This window comes from Egretta garzetta, unplaced genomic scaffold (genome assembly GCF_000687185.1).
Source record: "Egretta garzetta isolate BGI_Z169 unplaced genomic scaffold, ASM68718v1 scaffold35, whole genome shotgun sequence".
In the NCBI taxonomy this organism is placed as follows: Eukaryota; Metazoa; Chordata; class Aves; order Pelecaniformes; family Ardeidae; genus Egretta; species Egretta garzetta.
Window position 1 is genome coordinate 1,695,122 of NW_009259730.1, and position 21,161 is coordinate 1,716,282.

At 40.7% G+C, this 21,161-nt stretch overlaps 1 protein-coding gene across 3 annotated transcripts in view; it reads right to left on the minus strand.

Annotated features, from left to right (window-relative positions):
* NOL4 (nucleolar protein 4) overlaps positions 1-21,161 on the minus strand; it is a 192,811-nt gene that overhangs the window by 129,264 nt on the left and 42,386 nt on the right. For all 3 annotated transcript variants that reach the window (XM_035894938.1, XM_009639467.2, XM_009639466.2), the window contains exons 3-5: positions 17,773-17,884; positions 17,149-17,261; positions 13,031-13,163 (exon numbers count right to left, since the gene is read on the minus strand). In XM_035894938.1, coding sequence (XP_035750831.1) covers positions 13,031-13,163; positions 17,149-17,261; positions 17,773-17,884 — 358 coding nt within the window. The remainder of the gene's footprint in view (positions 1-13,030; positions 13,164-17,148; positions 17,262-17,772; positions 17,885-21,161) is intronic.

A 21,161-nucleotide genomic window follows, 5' to 3' on the forward strand; every position in this document is an offset into this window, starting at 1 on the left:
CATCCCTGGAAACATTCAAGGCCAGGTTGGACGGGGCTCTGAGCAACCTGATCTAGTTAAAGGTTGCTCACTGCATGTGGGTTGGACTTCCAACTCAAACCATTCTTTTATTCTATACTGCTCTCATTGGATTTAGCCTTGACTCTTCTAGAACTTCAGGCCCATGGTATTTCTGAACTCTCTAAGATAGTCCCTAATTAGAGCACAGGAAAAGATAACATCTGCCTAATAACAGATTCCCATTCCATAAATCTCTGTGTCTCTTCAGTGATCATTTCAGTTTACTTAGAAATAAATACCTATAGAAAGAAATATGTATATGATAAGATAAATACAGATTTATAAATATGGTTATGAAACATACAAATAGAAAATCTATTCTTAGTAACAGATACTTCTGTGTACACTTGAATTAGCTTTGTGCTTGTTCCATATTGTGCAACAAAATATACAGCAGGGCCAACATACAACTCAATGCTAACTTTATTTTTAATGCTGCTGGAAAAATAACCTTGGCAAGCTGGCAAGCTCAATTTCTGCTACTCCCTAAGCAGCCTTCCTAACCCTCTACTCTCTGGATTTTTCCTCAGAACTGATTTCCATTCACGTCTGTGTGTACAGCCAGGGAGAAACAAACGGTGAGGCATCCACCACATACTCACATAGGAAAGCAGAGTAAGTAAAATCTTCCTGCTTTGAAGGGCATTGAAGGGGGACAGTTTTCACTCTCAGCAGAAATAATGGAGGAGTCAGGAGAGTGGTTTTCTCCTCATTTTTTCATTCAGGTTCAAAGTGTAGCTAATTGCAGCATTCCGAAGAGGTAGTCAGACAGCATGGGAGACTAGATTTCTTCTTGACCCACAAGACAGGATTATCTTTAAAGAAACTCATCATTATTCAGAGAAATTTACTCTGCAGGGCAGGAACAGTTTAAAAACCAAATAGTTATTACCCTTCTATTTGTATACAAAGAAAGAAAACCCCAGATATTGGTACTGCTAACCATTGCTCTCTCCATCTTACATGTGTACTTGATGGTCGATTAGGTTTGGGGTCTCACTAGACAGTCTGTTCACACCCAGGCATTAGCCAGCTCACCTGTTACACCAGGTCCTTCTGTAACTTCAGCTAAGAAGCAATGGGCTTTTGTTGTATTACAGTATGCTACTTTGGTGGGCCATGTGCCCCAGTTGTCCTCCCGCCTAGAGCCACATCGCAGCATCCTCTTCTAATCACAGAGGGTCATACCATGCATCCACCAAAACAGCAGATGCCCTAGAAGGCATCAAAGCCATCCTAAAATAAAAAGCCATAGACAGAACAGAACTGCCCCACAGACTACCAACTGGACTACTCAAAACCAGGCATTAGACTGGAAGGGGGTCCAAGAAACAGAAATGACTAATAGGCTACCGCTACCCAACCAAGTCAACTATCCGTACTGTAGAAGCTCTCCTGAAAGGAACCTATTCTTCTGCACAGCCATGGTAGTGCTGGAGCTGCCTGTAAAAGGCTAGAAGCCTAGGAGTGTACACAGTTTCCTAGGTGGTAAAGAATTGTTTCCGAGAAAAAAAAAAATAGTTTTACCATCTCCACCCTCTCCTTTGCAAAGCTGCATTTAAGTAAGCTATTGAAATCAGCACTTTACAATGCCAACAGAGAGAATTAAGTACAAGAATTGCCACGGAATCCTCTTTCTTAAATCACTGTGGAGAACTTGGCCAGGCTGTCATCTTACTCTTCAAAATGCACCCATACCACGTGCCCTTTAATGCTGCCACCACCATTTCCTCACCTCCTTGAGTAAGCAATCATCTTAGGCCCCTTTTTTTCCCAGGGACTGAATGGAAGCATGCTGCTGAGTAGCTGATTCAGAGAACAGAAAAATATTTGTCCTTTCCAACAGGCTTTACAACATCCATGCTTTTAATTAAAATAGGGCATATTTGCAGGAGATGTAACAGTATGTGCAACTGCAAGTCTGTGACTACAGCTGTACAGGAATAAGCAGGGATTATAGTTTGATCCAGGAATCTATGATGCACAGTTCCTAGAGAGCACACATAACTAGTACAGAATCACAGAAATGTAGCAGAAAGAAGAAAGGAAGACACAGGAGCACAGACAGAGCTTGGCTAACTCACTGAATTAAAGCTTATAATCTCTGCATAAACTGCACTGCTGGCCTAATTAAAGAACCAGTAGCAAAATTTCAGCACCCACATTAACTACTTTAGGATCAGCTCAACTGCCCAGAACCTATTACAAAAATACGAAGGATGAAACCTTGTCTCCAGCGGCATTTGTAGAAATTCTTGTCATTGACTTTAGCAAGGTTTTAATTGTCCCCATATATTTTGGACAGGATAGATACAATGGGATACAATTTCCAAAAGGCAAGGCACTGAAAGTTCTTTGAAACATTTCATAAAAAATGCTAAGAGGGATATTTATTAAAAGTTACCAATTGCTTTTAGACAGACAGAAATTCTAGCTTTCTTGGTAAAGGAGATTTATACAGACCTGTAAACTATTCAAAGATTATTTATCAATTCTTCATACACATACAAGGGGTCCTCTTAAAAGAGATTTGCCAGCACTGGTTGCTTCCATTTACTTTTTGCCTCTCTAGACCACCTGGCTGCTCTCACTGTTTGCACCACCTCCTCTTGAAGAGGGCCTATTTCTTCCACTGGGGGTAATTCACATTAAAAGTTCCCAAGTCTTGTAGTTCTGCCTCTTCATTCTCTCTTTGACAGGCTGCAGCATCAGGTCCCTTCAGAATAACCATCCAAGAGACAGTTAAACAGTGTGATGTAACAAGCCCACTGCATGTTTTTGCCAATTAAGGCATTAAAATTTTAGTATGCCTCATATTTTGGTTCTTCTTGGAACAGTAACTTTTTGCAACTGAAATGTCATATCTCTATTTTGTTTTCTCTGCCGAGAAAAAAAACAACAACTATTCCCTGACTGCATCTCCTAATTTCTTTTCCCATCAAAGCAGTCATAGCAATTATCGCTCCTAAGAATTTACACTAGTCTGTTGATATCATGGGTTTATCATAGTTTTTCTCAAAGCACAAAATCAAATTTTCTAATCAATTATTGCTCCAAAGTACCTATTACTGTTGCTTTATTTAAAAGCTGCTGGTGAACCACATGCTTTATTCTGGTTTATGATCTCATTTAAATCTCCACGCCAACGTCTATGCTTATGTGACATCCAAGTTTCAGAGTATGAAAAGCTTAACACAGAGGTTTGAACTCCCCCTTCCAGTAATTGTTCCTTCTGCACAAGTTTAACAGGCTGTTTGTAGCAGGGATCCAGGATGGAGAATTATGAGGATTACTCTACTTTCTGCTTAGGGAACACTCTACCCAGTAAAGCCCACGGGACATCAGGACCGCTAGAAGTTTGGTAGAAGCAGTCACTAGTTCTCTTTGAGATGCCTTCACCTGACTCCTCGATTAATTTCACAAGAAAGCAGGCTTGTAAAAACTCTGAAGTGAAACTGAAGTACTGAGGAAGGATTTAAGATATCCTCATAACCAGGAACTTCTGCAGTAGAGACTGATCTCAGGGCAATATTTCTGCTGGAAAACCACATTCCAGCTGCAAGACTGGCACACTAATGAGTTGTTATCTGATGGAAATGGAGAAAAGGTTGGAGCTGACCTAAGGCATCGGTTTCTCTTCATTTCTGCACACCTAAGTCTGAAAATTGTATATTATATAAATTTGGATTCTTCCTTTATGTTAGCTTTTTTCTGGAATTATTCTAATGGTAATGCAAACCCTTGCAATTGAGGTTCTGGATTGGTTTCTCAGCATCACACACAGTACAGCCCACAAAGGCAGCTAAATAGGGTGTGCTCCTTCACATCTTTTCCCAGATTGGGAAGAGTCCTTCAGCGACCAGCACTGGTCACTGCCCACCTGGCACGCAGCAGTGAAGAGGCTGCTTGAGCCTTACACGTCTCCCAGCAAACTGTTAACCAGTCACCAAGTGCTAAATAAACTTGTAAACCAGCCTGGCTGTATTTCAATCTGCATTGATGCTAAATGTAATGGCTGTATTTTTCTGTCTCCAGTCAACCTGTGAACCATCACTTCCATCTTTCTCACAGTAACCAGGATATCAGCATTCACAAATACTTGGAGGACACCACTGGAGTTCAGACGATCCTGAACCTTTCAGAATGATTCTATCATTTCTTCCACCCTGTTATTAAGAAGTGCCAGAAATAGCGTGTCCCTCTGCCTCAGAATAACAAACATGGCTACTGTTTGGCAACGCAAAATCAACTATTTGAAAACACCGCTTCACAAATCTCAGGAAAATACATATAGCCACTTCCCATGTGTTAAATATTACAAAACTCTACAGTGCTGAAAAAGTACTACTCTCTTTTTGTAATGAGAGTATTTGAATTTCATTAAAAAATTACTCCTAATTTTAAACATTCAGTATTACAAATATTTTATCAAACAAGAAACACTTTGAAGAAATTTCCATTTAAAAAAAGTATCTTTCACAAGACAGCCCAGTGTCTACAGGGAATTTCCTGTTCAGAAAAAAAAAAAATAGCTTCCTTAATTAAAATATAACACAGTGAAGAATTAATGACTAAATTTAATTTTCTTTAAAGCACATTGTTTTACATTCCTTTTACTCAAATAAAAATGCTCTATTACATTATTCTGTATTAAACATAATAGAAAAAAAAGGTGGAGTCAATGCCTAGCACACATTTTAACGGTAGTTATGAAAAAACCTCTCCCTATACTGTAAGGAAGTTGATCAAATTAAATCAAGCAACCTGTGCACATAGCCAACTGGTACATACAAAAGGATAAGCTGGGTAAAGTGTCTGTAGTGGAAAGTAAAACTGAATCCCTGTACCAGAATGTCCCTCCTTAATTGTGATGTCACAGAGAAATCACAGAATCACAGAATGGCAATGGGAGGGAAAAGCCTGAAAGACACTAAGGGAGAAGAACAAAAAAAAAAATCAACCAAAACCAAACCAGCCCTTTCAGAAATCCTGCTAAGCTTAGTTACAAGGGCTTTCATTCTGAAATCAAAAGCAAATTGGTTCACTCCAGTACCTCTGTAAAGAAGAGATAGCTTGGTCGGTTCGTATAATTGCCAAAGTGCAATATCTATTGACAGAGGACCTGTGTAACACCGATGCAACCCACAGACCTGTTTTGAAGGTGCAAAGGGATACAGGTCTGCGGCTGGACTCTTACATGGGGGTAGGCTTCACTTACCACTAGATTGCTGATGTAAAAAAGAATGGCTGTGAATAGAGTGAATGGTCTGCAAGCATTTTAGCATTACTTGTGAAAAGATAATTCTAATTTCTCAGCTATTATTGGCTGCAAGTATTCCCTGATGTAATTATGGAGTAATAGCGGAGAACTTGATTGTAACCAACAGTTAGTAGTTTGTTGCTAACAAGGCAAACATGACAAACAATTTTGAGGCAATTATTGTCATTACAAGCCACACTCAATTGTTCAAGGCAAGCGTAATAGAAAGTGACAGTTGTGCAGCTGGGAGTGTGGTGCGGGAAACAGGATTGTTCCCTGATTGCAACAGACCAGTCAGACTCTAGCAGAGAGTCTGCTCGATGCATAATTCATGTTTAATAATATTTTAGTCTCTAAAGCAAATTACAGTATAAGATAAAAAACAAACAAAGACACGTCAAAAAAAAAAAAAAAAGAACACAAGTTATTAAAAGATGAGAGAAGACACACAGAAGTAAAATGGAGCAGAGGGGAGACATTCAGCACAGCCAACTCACAAGAAGCTTGCAACTAGCAAATGAAAATACAGTAACTCTACATATTAAAAGAGTCAGTTGTAAAAGTAATCCATTTGCTACACTTCAGTGAGAGGGATGCTCATGTCCAGATCCTGGTTTGAGACCCTTGTCCACTGAGGTACTGAAGTCCTGGACGTTCCTTCCATTAATCTGGAAGAAGGAAGGAGTGCTCTCCATCAAGAGACACTGATGCTTCATTCTTATCAAATTTGAGTTGTAAAGAGAGCTAAAGGAAGATTTTCATCTATCGTACAACAGAAGAGCCTCATATATCAGCTCAGTGTTCTGATGACAATGCACATACCAGCTGCCTCGTCAGCAGCCAGTACATTAAAATACTTGATTTGCTTAAAATTCCGCCCAGCTCTCCTTAATGATGTTAAGGACTGAAAGTTTCTAGCACAGCTGCACCAATGTTTCAAGCTCTTGCCCAGGCTCATTACAAGACATTATCACTGACATAACACTGCTCAAGTGTCATTACAGTGTCACTCGTAGTGCCTTTTGCACTGATAGGGTATCGCCTCTAAAGAAGCCATTAAAACACCACTGAAACTAGGTTTCCACAACTCTCTGGCTTTCCGTTCTTGTTTCACCATTTTCTTCCTCTTTCTTGAGTGTATTGGTTTATGCAAATAATATTACATCAAAGCAAATCTGATGGGCCAAATCACCCCAGGTGTAGCTCCACTGAAGCAAAATAATGCTAGTACTATATGCCAGGTTCCCAGGTCTGCTTTAGCTCCGCTTAAGTGAAGATGATACTAATTTTCTCAGATAAAACAACGTATTATAACAAACCCGCTGTCTAAAGAAACCTTTGTGATTTTGGCATGTGTAAGGTAACACTTTGGTGCAACCCATAAACTTACCCAGACACATGCATATGTGACTGTGTTCTCTTTTGCTTTATTCAGTAGTGAAGCTGGTGCTTGCAAAAGGTGGCAGATGATTGACAGCTGCAGAGACAGGAGACCTTTGCTTATCCTCAGAACAGATTGCTGGGCAGCTGAAGCAGAGACCTTCTTCATTCTCTCTTGCCAGCTTGTCTCAGCCCTCATCTTCGGGATGCGGTTGTTGCCCCCATTCAGCCTGTGCTGCCTCCGCTCTATCGCCCAGCACAGGGGAAAGGTAAAACCTGTTCATACAGGCGGGCTTTCCCCTTCGGGGAAATTACAACCAAGATCACAAAAAAACTACGCATAAGGTGCTGCATTGCTAACGTTGCCTGGATGTTACTGTATTCCTCTCTTCCACTGCCATGGGACAGGTATCTTAGATCTCTTTCAGAAGACGAGTATTTATTGTTTCATCCTTAGCCATAAGAAGTGAGATTATTGCCCAAAATGTTGCAAGTTTCACTGGCTTGAGCAAGACTGGAAGGTCTGAATATACTACAAAATTTAGTTAGCTCTCCTGGCCCCAGCTCAAATGTAATTTTAAATGGTCTGCCATGTCACCAAAAAAAAAAGTGAGGTAGCAATTGTTTTTCTACACTCTTTATAAGCTAAAAGCGCTACCTCCTTCATTCTTAATCAGCTCAAACCCTCACTATTAAGCAAAAATTACCTTTTGCTTTAGAGCAAAATGCTTATTAACTTCACATGTCCAATGTTTTGTATAATGTATAAGCATAATAAGCGACTTTCATAGCATTATAGCTGTGTTAGTAGGGATCTACAAATTGCAAATAAAACCAGTCAAGCCACAGAAAGTCCCTAAAATGAAATGGCTTTCTAAAAGTATATGAGGTTGCATGCAGGAAAACTGGCAGGCTGCTTTTAATTTTATTTTTAATGTTGTTATTAAAGCTTTATGACTTCATGTGGTAATTTCACTCTGTCCCATATACCACAGAAACATCAGGTGCTTTGTTCTGAAGCCTAAAGAAGTCAAGCTTTTAAGAAAAAGACACCCAAACCCTGCAAACGTTTCAGCTAATCTTTAGTGGGCCATTAATGAAGTCAAGTGGACTTAGACCTCATAGAAAACAAGCACATTTGTATGTGCTTGAACCGAAATTAAAGGCGCAATACCCATTAATGTAAATTAATTTTGTAAATTAATGTAAAATAACATTTCCACTGAAAATTCTTAATTAGCAGCAAAAAGGTTGCCACGGGCTTAGTGCTGGGAATCGTCTGCTCTCATGTTGGCTTTGTTACCACTCGCTTTACTCAACATCAAGAGCAGGGTCAAAACACAGGCAACGGCAGAGACGATTTACTCCAATACTCTCCTTCACCAATCCATCTTCACTTCGGCCTGCAGTGGTTGAACCCATACATCTCACTTAAATTACTTTGTGGAAAAAGAAAAGTCAATGTTTTAAGACAGGGAATCCAGGTTTTACTGGAATAAAGACAAAAGCAGAAAGGAGTGCGACAGTACAACCAGTTGAGAATGGGAAGATGGATTAAACGCTTGGCTTGGACTCCGTTCAGAGTGAACAAACCAACGGCAAGCACAGGTACAGCAAACTCTGCACCCTTGCACAGACAGACAGTTTTGACAACTTAATTGGTTGATGTTACTTGTTTCACATGAAGCTGTCAAGTAAAGATTATAGCTTCAATACATAAAACAGGTATTTAGATGACTGACTCCAATATTTGTATCTACCAGAAACACCAAATGAGTGAAGGGAATAGTTAATGTGAACAACCACATCTCCTACATCTACATTGTGGAAAGCCTGGCGCCTTGAACACACTGGGGAAAGAGAACGGGCACAATCCAAATGACCACAAACTCTTTGAAGGCATAGTCCTCCATTGCCTTACAGTACTACTGCTCAATTTTCTATAAATTGAAAAAAATACAACCAGGAAAAGCTTATTAGTAATCTCCACGTCTAAGATGATAGCACAACCCCCGTCAAGGGTTGAATAGTGGCATATTTTGTCATATCTGGCTGCTATAAGCACAGTCTCCATACAGTGCCTGTGAGGAGGAGTTCTATATAAATATGTATAAACACATAACTATCATCTTCTAAAAACTAGATTGAAGAGAACACAGACCCTCCACCCAAATCCAGACAAAGCATTGATATGTTTTGGTGTACCTCAGTACAGTGAGAAATACTGAAAATAAAGGAATTCTGCATCTTGCACTGAGTTACAGTCAAATAGTCTCATCCCTGATTTTTATTTGATAGCTCATGTAGTGAAAAAAAAAAATTCAACGTAAAATTTAGACCTAACTCTTGTTACTTCTAGAGCTGTGCATGTTCTTAATTTCCTCTACTCAGAGCATCCCCCTACACCTCTCTCGTGTCTTGGTAACTAATGAACCACCACAGTGAGGGAGCACACAGACTCAGCTGTTCTGCACAGGGCTCTGGCTAACAGGCAAGGGCAACAAGAGTCCCATTTTTCCCTCAGGGTAGAAGCGCTTGTTGCCCCTCTGACAGACCTATCTAGAGGTCAGTTTTCACTACAGAAATCATTTTTGTACTGGTTGAAGCACTAATTAAAAAAAAAAAAAGACAAGCTCCATTATTTCCAACGCAGTTTTCAAACCTTGCCTGCTGTCTGTGGTCTGGGACAAGGGCAAAAGGGTTTGATCCAGCAACATCAGAGTCCCTAGAGCATTATTAGGAGAAAGGAGAATTAAAGACAGCTCTCAAGTGGGAGCTTTGCCTGCAGATGAGTAGGGCTCGCTCCAAAGAACCAGCTTAGGACAAGGGAGCTGTAGCATGCATAGAGAAACAAGAAAACAGGGGCGAGCAAGGGGAGAGGGTGCAAAAGAGAAAGGAACACACCAGCAATTTGCAGCCCTATTATCCAGCTGGCTGCTAGGGCAAGCAGCTCTGAGGCACTGGTAACCACATAGCCCTACCCCATTCGCAGCTGGGGAATGAACCCATTGCAAATTAGAGCTGCTTTCCTTTTCTAACTCCCCAGGGAAGAGCAGCAGCTCTTTTCCAACTCCTCCCCCACTGCTGCAGCAGCCCTGCAGGTGCTCAGGATGCTATTTTCAGTCATTCACGAGCAGGTGTGACTCAAGGCGCTGTTATTTAAAAGCGTACAAAGGCTAATTTAAAGTGGGAACTGTCCTTCATAGTATTGTGGCAACTTCAGTACTATGGATACAATTCACCAACTCTCCCCACTTTTCATTTCTTCCTCAATTCCTTGTTCCCTTTCAACCTAATATGCTTTATACCAGCAATCTTATGAAGCCTCAGTACATTTGCAGAGCCCAGGACTTTCGTGCAGTACCAGCACCCATCTACTGCGAGCAAACACACGCCTTCCCTCTCTGTGCCCTCCTTTTCAGCATTTTTCTTACCTACCATGATTTTTCTGGGTGAAGAAGTCTATTGCTTTCAGCTGATACTGTGGGTTGCTCTCATATTTGCCTGTATTCTATTTAGGTTCAAACGACCTAACCATGAGAAACAGAAAACACAGAGTACTAGACTGGATGACAATGGGAAACCTCAGGTCAAATTCTCTAGTATGAGTTCTGCAATGAAGTCCCAAAGCCAAATGTGTGTCCAAATACGACGCAGATATAGCCCCAAGGGAAGAGGGCATGAAAACATCTCATTCCTTTTACATAGATAGTGTCAGCATTCCACTATGCTCTGGTAACCTGAACTGGAAGAGGTGCCTCCATCTATCCCTCAGTGGTGTGGCCCAGCTCACTATTACATTCCTCTAGGGTACCCGGACTCTGTTTATATCCTAGTACCAAATTTGCTGAAATTTATGGAAAAAAAGCAATAGTTGTCCCAAAATATTCACATGCCATCTCACATGGAAATCCAGGTAAGCAAAGTGCTAGAACACATCACCTTTAGGTACACTGAAGCTGTCACTAACCCACCCCAGGCAGCAGCTTTCCTAATGATTCCCATTAGCAAATCATTCCCCCAGTTGCTTGGGGCAGCAGCAGACCTGTGCTGTCCCATTCCACCTCAGACACCATTCCCAACCGTGTGTGCACAGGCAATCTTAACACAGCAGTGAGTTTTCACCTGCCAGAATGCAGCAAAGACATTTCAGATGAGCCAAATGCCAAGTGTCTTTATCTGTAGATTGAATGTGGTGGCTGACATAAACTCTCATGGACATATAGAATGTTTGAGGGAAGGGGGCAGGAATCACTTTAGACACACAAATTCATGCTTTGGTGATGACTTCGGTGTACATGCGCTATAATTATTAAATTTGTGAAATTTTACAGTGAAGGCTGTGACAGCAAAAGTGATGGTACTGCTAAGTTCATTTAAGTTTCCTGTTGTCTTCCCTCCTTCCATCCCTCTGTCCCTGCGTTCATTATTTCCTCCCAGTCTTCCTTTTTCCTGCCCCCTCCTATCATTCTTCTTTCCTCCACGCTTCTCCAATGTCTTTCAGTTCCTCCTTCAGCCTCTTCTCCCTATCTGAAAAAGCAGTGCTGCTATAACTAGCCACAGTCAGGTTTGCTACCTGACAACAGCTAGCACAGGAAAACCATGAAGCAGGAAGAGCTGCTACATCAAATCTCTCTATCAGCAGATGCTTTAGCCAGAAGATGCAGCAAAAAATAGGATTGCCTTAGGAAGGTGAGCAAGTACCATCTGGAAGTAAGGGAAGGAAAGCTGAGAGATTGAAAGCAATTCTGTAAGATCACACTACCTGCAGTTCAAAGACCACAGTGTGTTTATTTCCCATGCTTTTTAAATAGCAAGTGACAGATTTGCAGCATTTTATCATTTGCACTTTTGTTCTAATATGATTAGATGTGGCACATGAATCTGGTTGCGGCAAGTATTCAGACATGTATGGCAGGCATTTCTTCCTAGGTTGCTGTACTGAGCTAGAATTTTTATTTCAGACGTATATATGAACACATTACAATTAAGAAACACTATATATATGTGAAATAGATTGAGTATATAGGTAAGCAAGAACCTCTAAAGCACAGTTTTTCACTGAAAGACAGATACATAAAAATGGCATCTTCCAAAGTATCCCTGAAAACTCTAACTTTGCAGTACTATTATAATATATTAGTCCTGAAAAGTCAAACTTTGACAGGAAAGTGAATTGGCAAAAAAGTCGACAGAAATTAAGTCAAAAGTTGCACAAATTTTGTGATAGCTTGAGGACACTCAGACAAAAAGCAGCTGTGGTTTGAATCTGGCCTACCAAATTACCACAGACTACCTCCTCCTTTATCTGTCTGGAGAGCAACACAGCAGAAAGTCCTACCCATCACCAGATCCTATCAGCCACTACACAGCACACCCATTCTCACCTAAACAGCTTACCAGCTAGCAACTGACCATGCTGCATAGCGTGGAAAGAGTCCAGCATAACTGTCAAATCCCATATATTTAGTGGTCAGGAGAAATACAAGAAGCACTTTTGAATTGGCACACATGATCAGGAAATTACAGAGTAACAAGTACAGAATACCAATATGTTGTTTCTCATAGCGACAGAATAGACCTGCGCTTTGGGTGTTGCGCATTCACGCGCCGCTCATGAGCCGCTGTCGCAATCTGTAGTGGACAGGCTCTTTGTGAGCTCCATAGCCAAGGAGAAAGTTCATTCCAAACCTGGCCCATCTAACTTGTTCTATAACAAGGGCTGAAATCAAAGAGTACACATCTATGCACCCTCTATGCAAAGCAAAACTTCCATCTCTTTCACCAACAAATTAGCTTTGTGTTGTAACTAACCTAGAAATAATTAACATTCAAATTTACAATGCTGCTCGTTCTGTTTTCTCTTCTTTTACCTCTATTTCCCTTTTGGCGTTTGTCTTTTTCGTTCTTTCTTCTGAGTATCACATCCCAATTCCTAGCTCTCAAATAACCATGCTTCTGTCACACCTCTCTCCCTCATTTCAACCAGTAAAACCAACTTTCTCAGCCTTCTGGGTTGCCTCAGAACGGTTTGAGGTTCATTTCCTTTTATGCCTGTGTGTGGTCACGCTACATATATAGAAATAGTAAAATAATAATACTTAACATATAGTGCTCTAATCACTCACCTGTTGCCTAAGCAACAAATAAATTAACCTGCAAAAAAAACCCAACTTCATCCTCTTCATGCTGAGACATAGGGAACATACATTTCAAATTACTTAATGAAACACACTATGAAGAAAAGGACACAGCAGGTACTAAATGAAGGCACAGAATGGCAAAAAGACAAGGCAATACCGCATTTTCTGTACGAAACGAGAGCCTTACCATCCTGCTGGCCCTGGAGGTTCTGAGGACTTTGCATTCTCTCTTCCAGATTTGAGCTGAGGTCAGAGTTCACAGCTGACATCCTAGTCGAGTCACTCATATCAAACTCATCACTTTCTATAGAGCTTTCATCCTGCAAATGGAAAGTTTCAGAGACGTGTCAGAAAACATCACACACTGTTCACATTACATGTGCAGTTCACTCATTCCCATTTGTTTCACTCACACCTGGAGCGGAGTGTAATCATGCTAAATCTTTGTGTATATAAGCAAACAAGCAGAGCAAATAAAGAGGAGCAAGGAAAACACAGCGTTTATGTGATATGATAATCCGACAAACGCAATTTGTTCAACTATGAGGACACTCCATTACTGCACTCTGGTAACTGTTTCCATAGTATTTTGCAAAAGAGAGCTAGTAACTAAAGACCCCATACCAAGTCCTTGTTATTCAAATTTGGTTGAGAAGAGCTCTCCACCATCCCCTGCCTGAATCCTCTACCTTTCCCAAGCAAGGTCAGTAACCCCGTGATGACCACTTACAGTAAGATATTTCCAAATGGCAACTTGACCTAATAAGAATCCACAACCAAATTCCCCTGACATGATGTCACCCTTACACTGCTACTGTGTTTAAAGAAGCATCTATGAAAATGATAAAGCTTTTTCAAATGACAGTGAATGGCAAACCAAAGTAATATAATCACACGAGAATCATTTCAAATTTATTCTATCTTATACATCTTTAATATGATTTATCCATCAAGTCTAATTACAGAGCATCTATTAGGGATGATAGCAGAGGGCAAAAAGTAAAAGTCCTGATCAAATATTTTGTCCCCGTTTATAAAAGCAAAATGGTTTTAGACCTAGCCCAGCAAATGTTCACATACATGTTTAACATCACTTGTTTCAGTCCCACTGAAGCTCATGCACCCACTCATGGATTAAAATTTAAGCATCCACAGGTCTTACTCTCTAAGCTGCTGAGGCAATATACAAACCTAAGGTGATATATTTTCAGTAACAACTTTTCTGAGATAATTACTCCTGTTATGAAGAAAAGCATTTTAAAGAACATAGAGAAAAATCTGGCACATAATTCTGTATACCCTGAAGATCAGTTTAAAATACTTTTCCAATTAATATAATTTTTCTTAACAAAAGCAGAACTGACAGGATACTATTTTTCTGGGTTGCTCACCAGAATTGACCTAGAAAAATAGCAATCCTTAGAATATTATTTACTGTGTACTTGTTGTGAACTGGTTACAGATACTAATATAGCTGCTTTCTTTTTTCTGAGTGCTTGGCCCTTAAATCAGCTCCTCTCTTGGGTCTCAGTGATGTTTCCAGCTTGCATGGGTGTTTCTCTCATTTTCGGAAGGCCAGTTCCCTTCAGTCACGACTCTTGTTAAACCGGGATGAAGTACTGCCAAATGCCATTCAGAGTGAGAGTGGGACAACACACAAGGCGATGCTGTTCTGCACCATCACACCAGGACAAGGACCAATAATGAAACAAATATACCTCATTCCCAAAGTTTTGCAAATACTAAATGGAAGAGTGAGGGCTTCTCTAGCGGGCACCTGTCTGCCTTGCCCAGGTAAGGCAGGAGCACTCCAGTTGCAGTAGCAGCAAACACCCAAACACTGCCCTCGCACAAGAACCGTGGTGCCCACCGGCCTCCCGCCCCAGACAGACGGGGCCAGGGCACACACTGAGCCGGTTCTGAGGTTTAGGGGAAACGCACACTGCTTGTTCAAAGAGCAAGATCAGAACACAAACTCCCCCAGACCTTCTGGAAGGCTGTGCCTCTGTTAAGACACAGTGGTGTTTCTCATTGAATCCTGCAGGAACCAGCAAGCAGCAGCTTAACATTTTCCAGTTCTGAGGTTAGGCAATCTGTATGGGCTCCCAGAGAGGGAGCTCTGGCTCTCCAACGCTTGCATAGGTATAAAACAACACACACAGGCAGCCTGTGTTTGCCTACAGCACTCTGCAGACTATCTCCACCTCACTCACCAAACTCTGTAAGCACTTATCTGAATCTGCATGGACACATGGGCATGGGGAGAGGAGCTGGGAGCCACTAGCATCTTTGTACCGCTTGCAGAGCAGCTGTAAATTCCCATACAGTGATGAGTTCTCCTGTTATATGAAGCCTGTTGCCCTTTCATTGATGGCCTCAGCTTATAAATGATGAATTGAGGATGAGAGAAATAGTAGGCTTTCAGTCACTGTGCTAGGTAGTTGTGGCATCCAAGTTTACTCCTGTCTCATTTCCACCCCCTCCACAAGAATACAGATATGACTGATGAAACCTTGGAAACAGCCTTCCTACAAACGCAAGCAGGTTTTTTAAGTGCATTAAATAGTTTGAAAGTATGCACCAAAAATCTTCCTGCTTTGTACTGCAGCATTTTCATTGCCACCTCGTTCTCCAGTGCAACAAATGTAGAGCCTGAAGGAAAAAGAGGTTCTTAGCAAAACTCTGCCTTGAGAAAAGACAAAGATTATCTCAAGAACTTTCCCTGTGCCCACTCTGCCCTGGCAAAGACATTATTACTAAAACATATAAAAAATTGCTTTATCTTCATAAATCCAGTGCTACAAACATTTCATACAGAGTAACATTAGAGCTGCAAATCTGGGCACGGCAGGGAGGTAAAAAGCAATGGTGCTTCCTGTTGCCACCATATCACCTCCACCAGGTCATCTAGATGAAAAACTGGTTTAACACAAATTTCGGTCATCAGACCAGAAAGACTACACCTAAACATTCAGGCTGTAGAGGCACTGTGGCAGGTGGCCCTGATCCAACATAAGCCCTTGACCCTCTTGTGGGAGGGCTAATTCTCAAAGGGAGGAAGTGGAAAAACCAAAGAGTTCTTGAACACCCAAGGCTGCTGCAGGGATAAAGCCTCTTCTGCTGCCTGAAACCCTGCTGCCAGACTCCTGAAAAGGGGCAGCACGCAGAGGGGAGACCCCACAGGTGAGAAAGACAACCAGGCTGTATTTGTGCACGAAGAACTCAGAAGACTAGGGAATTTCTCCCCACACCCTCCACAATTTAAAAAAAAAGGCAAAAGCAAAACAAGAGTCCTGATATCTCTAGAAGAGTGATGAAATCCCCGTTCTATGGGGTGTTGAATAATTCATAAATCTCCACCAATAGCCTGATTCTATTTATTATGAAACCAAATCTGGCTGACTCCAAAGAAGTCAGGAGTCAGTCAGGGTCTTTGAAATAATCCAGCTGCTAAGGTTGTTTTGGAAGGTTTTCTTTATTAAAAAAAAAATCTTGTAGTCAGGCAGAAGGACACAGCATGCAGGACTGCTTTTTGGCTGGCACGTAGCCGGGCTTCTAACTATTTGGCAGCTAAAATGGTAAATGAACACATTTCTAGCAAAATGAGTTTATTACAAATAATTTGGTAGGTGTCATCTAATTCATGAAGCACTTCTTAAGCTCTGGAAAAACTCTGAATAAATCACAGAAAAAAATAATTTTTGAGAAGAAATAAATGCAATGGAACTCCAATTCTCTTTGAAGAAGCTTGATTCTCGACCTATTTCTCTTCCTTTTTGATTCTGTCTTCTTATTCGAAGTTTCAAATGGAAACCCTGCTCTTATTTATCAAGCTTTTTGCCTTAAAGATTTCAACTGATTTTGCCAGGGCTTCCATCCATCTCACTGTAATATGTTGCATCCTGGCTGCTAACCTTGAGAACACCACGCCATTCATTCCAGCTGTTGATGGCATTGCTTTCTAGAAGTAGACAATGAAAGTCACTGCTGAGCACAGCACCAAGTCTCAGGCAAACATGCTGGCCCCCTTAGCCTTTCTGCTGGCCAGACAGTAAAAGGGCACCTTCAGGTAATTTGAAGCAGTACAGCGTATTATCCCCAACCATGAAAGGTAGTAAGTCTTGACATTTTCTCTCAACCTGATTACTTGCAAACAGCCTTGGTTTGGTTTCAGGCTCACTATTTTAGCAACAAAATTATAAAGAGGGGATCAACAATCATCTTCAGTTCAGTTTCCTGGCTACCACAAAGACAAGCACCAAAAGAACACAGGAGAAGAGAAAAACAAAAGATTTCAGGTTTTACCTCATCTTGCTGTGAATTTAGTAGCTGCAGCTTCATGTGTTTCATATAAGCCATAGTAATTGGCATGTTGTAATCAATCATACTGGTCACCAAAGTTGGAGGTTTTCCATTATCTGCAATAAAAATATTTATTATGCATTATCTGTTAATTGTGGAGGCTTCTTGAGCCTACTCTGCAGTCAAAGTCAGACAGTTAGGTCATTTAGTTCTAACTTTGGCATTTTCAATTGCTTCTAGGCTGTACAGATGGAAGTCTCCTGAAGAAAAATGAAAATCAAGTTCAAACCCTGAAAAGTGATAAGTTGTTCTACCCTAAATGACTACAGCACGTGCACCCTATCTACTCCTTATGTTTAAGCCCCCATATAAACACTTCCATAGAAAAATAAATTATTTCCTCGAGATAAAATCATCTTTCTATTGAGGGAGCATATGGTATTGCATTCCATCCTTAAGAGAAAGCAGAATATTCACTATCTTCCAGCTTAAGTAAATAAGATGATTTGACTTATTGAACTGTTCCAGTCTACCAAATTTTTATGAACCCTCACTTAAGCTAGGAAAATATAAATGGGTATTAGGAATAAAATTACTTTACATCCCAGTATTTGACACTAAAACTACCTTTATGATCCGCTCCATCTGGGTTTAAATGCATTCTTTTCTGGCACTCTGAGCAGCTCATTAGAAATCGTGTCACCGCTTCTCTCGGTAGGAAGGCATAGGTCTCTGAAATCTGAAATGAATAACGAAATATAGGTGTTATTATATAAGCCGATTGAATACGATTTAACAAAACTGATCATTATATTTCCAAATAAGGCATATTACCTTATAATGCCAGGAAGCACAATGAAAGCATGTTCTGCATACTATGTAGGATTTCAAGAAACATCTATCCAATCTGCCTACTTATCACCTAATGGCTAATAATAGTCAATACTGAATAAAATTTCACTTATATCAAAAAGGGGTTTGTTTTCTGTTTACAGTTTTTTTTCAATTTCCTTTCAGAAAAAAAGATCCATACATAACAGGCACCTCACTGAGGGATGTTTTTAGAAAAAGTTGAAAAGTGGCCTTTTTCTTACAACCAATACCAAAAAAAGAAAGTGCTTGGCTTATGTGCGCTATTTATTTTTATTGCAACAATATGCAGACAGATACAGGACTCAGTGCATTAGCAGCAACGACAGTGTCCTTGCTATTTTAACTTTGTATTTGAATATTTTGCGAAAATATACTTGGAAAGCTTGTGATTTAATACTGTAGGGTAAGTAAGTTATTTTTACTAACAGTTACAGAATTTAGGAGTCACTTGATTTTAGAGACAGTGCTTTACCTTGAGGTACCTTGAAACAACAGATTTTGGTTGTTTCCTCCTTTCAACATTATCCTTCTTCCCAACCATATACTTGCAAGGAAGCATCAGAGGGATTTTTTTTTTCTTTTTTGAAAGGGGAGAGGAGGAAACAGTTATTGCCAGTTTTAAAGATTGCATACCCCCTCCCCTCCGCAAGGACACATCTATCGTTACAGACATTTTTGCCTTGCTGAAAAGGACCTAGAGGTGACACTCGGTCCCAAGCTGAAAGTGAACCAATAGCATACTCTCTGATCACAGCTAAAGCAAATCTCATACTGGCTACATTAAGTGTACGGCCTGCAGATCAAGAAAAGTTTTCATCCCTCTCTACTCAGCGCGAGTAAGACAACAGCCAGAATAACATGCCTGGCTTTCCCTTCCACAGTTCAAAAAGGCTGCTGAGAAGCAGGAGAGGGCTCTGTGGCAGACCCCCATGGCAGCTGGAGCCTAACGCAGGTGACTTAAAGGAGCAGATAGCGGAGCTGGATTTGTTTCATGTGACAAAGAGTAGGTTACGAGGCAGGGAGGGATCTATTCGCAGCCCACCGCTGCCCGAAGGGGAGTTACAAAAACTGTGGAGAAAAACTCTTCAGAGTGTATAACCAGGGACAAGAGCCACCAACTGCAGGCTGGGACGTTCAAACTGGACATCAGGGAAAACTGTAGGAGGCCAGTGCACCGGAGCAGGTTTACCAGATGGGTGAAAGAATCTCCAAACCTGGATGTTGTCAAGACATCACCAGGCAAAGCCATGGCTTTTCGGTGATTCATTATGTAAGTTTATGTATATACACTGAACAGTGCAAGTGTTGTAAGGAATCTCTAGCCCTTCTTTTCCCAACCAAGGTGGTTGTCTTGCAATGGAGATAATCCCCAAAGAAAGACAAAGTCCCAGCAAGAGAGACTAAGAGTCAACTGATATCTGCTTGTATTCCCTTATTGTAAAACCTACTGCAGGATTTGATTTCCTACCAAGCATTGATGCAAGTCTCTGTGGGAAGTGCAGAAAGATGGAGGTGGGGGTGTATGAAAGTGTGGATACAGAAAGGACAAGATACCTTTATTAAACTGAATGTAAATGGGATTCAATACTCTGCAAATCACTCATGCTCCTCACAGGGATGCTAAGAGGAGGAGGAATGGCCTCTTACAACTCTCTTACACTCTTCTCCTTGGCTTGTCACCTACCTACCCTGTGTTGAAACTTCCTAAAACTCCATGGACCAAAGTTAGCAGTGACAGTTTTTTGGAAAATAGGTGGAGTTTAAGTTAATGCTTGTTGATGTGACGTGAGTCATGGAAATACACAGGAAATGGTGCATTGTAACATAACAACGCTAATTATATCATCCTGTTTATGGTATTGTTATTTAGGCTGTTTATTGTTGTTGTTTTCTTATATAACAGAAGTCTTATTTTGGGGGAGGGAGAAGGCAATTAGTATAAAAGCAAAATTTGTTCTATGATGAAAATTGGCAAAGATTTTCTCTGGGGCTGAAAATGAAGGCATGAAAAGAAGCCACTTTTGAATGGGAGATCCTAACAAAAAATATTTTCAGATTATATTTCCTGTTTTTTATACCACAGAACAGATGCTTATTTACCTTTCTAAATATGAAAACATTGGTTATATTCATGCTTTATGGAATCTAAATAAAGAACTTAAAATCATCTAGAATTTAGCATTAAGAAAATTGGTAAGTGCACATATGCAGCAACCTCTCTCTCATAACATTTAACACATTTAGCACTGTATTGAAATTAATGGAGCTTACCCATGGATTCATTAGTTGCCTGCATTTGACAGGAATGCTCCATTTATTCTAATCAAGCATCTCTGTCAAAACTCCAGTTCTGCTCAAACAAGATGAAAATCCTCCATGGAAAGCAAGTGAGCTAGATCCCAGATTTGGTAGGTGTGCTCCACTGACTATAAGGGAACTGGGTTTTAGAACTAAATTTGTCCACATAGCAGATGCCTGTGTCTCCAGCCTCCCACTGCAACACGGTTTTAAGGATGCCCTTCCCTAAATAACACCAGTTTCCACCAACTTCCTCCCCTGTTTACTTTGTAATTTGAATCAATCACTTACAGTCCAAGACTTCAGCCAGTATAAATTGGCATAACACAATGTGTCATGTTAAAAGGGCATCATAACCCACAGATTTCCTTATTCTTGCTCCGTGAATTTACACAGAAAGCTCTCTCCAATTTTCAGTGCTAGAGAGCTTGCAAAAAAACCCCCAAACTTCATGTCCCCAACAGTGCAGACTCGTGTTTGCCTTTCTCATTACAGAGGGGCACACCTACGTTCTAAGACGCAGATAGCCGCTTGCTCTATTTGGCCATGCTCTGAACCTGCTGGCTTTGCACCAGCTGTAGCCAAGAAGCTTTCTAACCAAATTAGCACAAGGGTGAACACAATATCCTATATTTCACCCCTCAGCAGAGCTTACCAGCTCGTGCGCAAGGCTGGGCTGATGTAGTAGTACGTGGAGCTGGCTTGCATGTGAGGATTTCAGAGCACAACCTGGAGGCCTATGACACTTCCTAAGTAACTATACAGAAATACCTTAGATTGTGGTCTGACTTCATCAGGAAAATTTGTTTCCATCGTCTATTCTATCTGAAAGAAAGCAATAATGA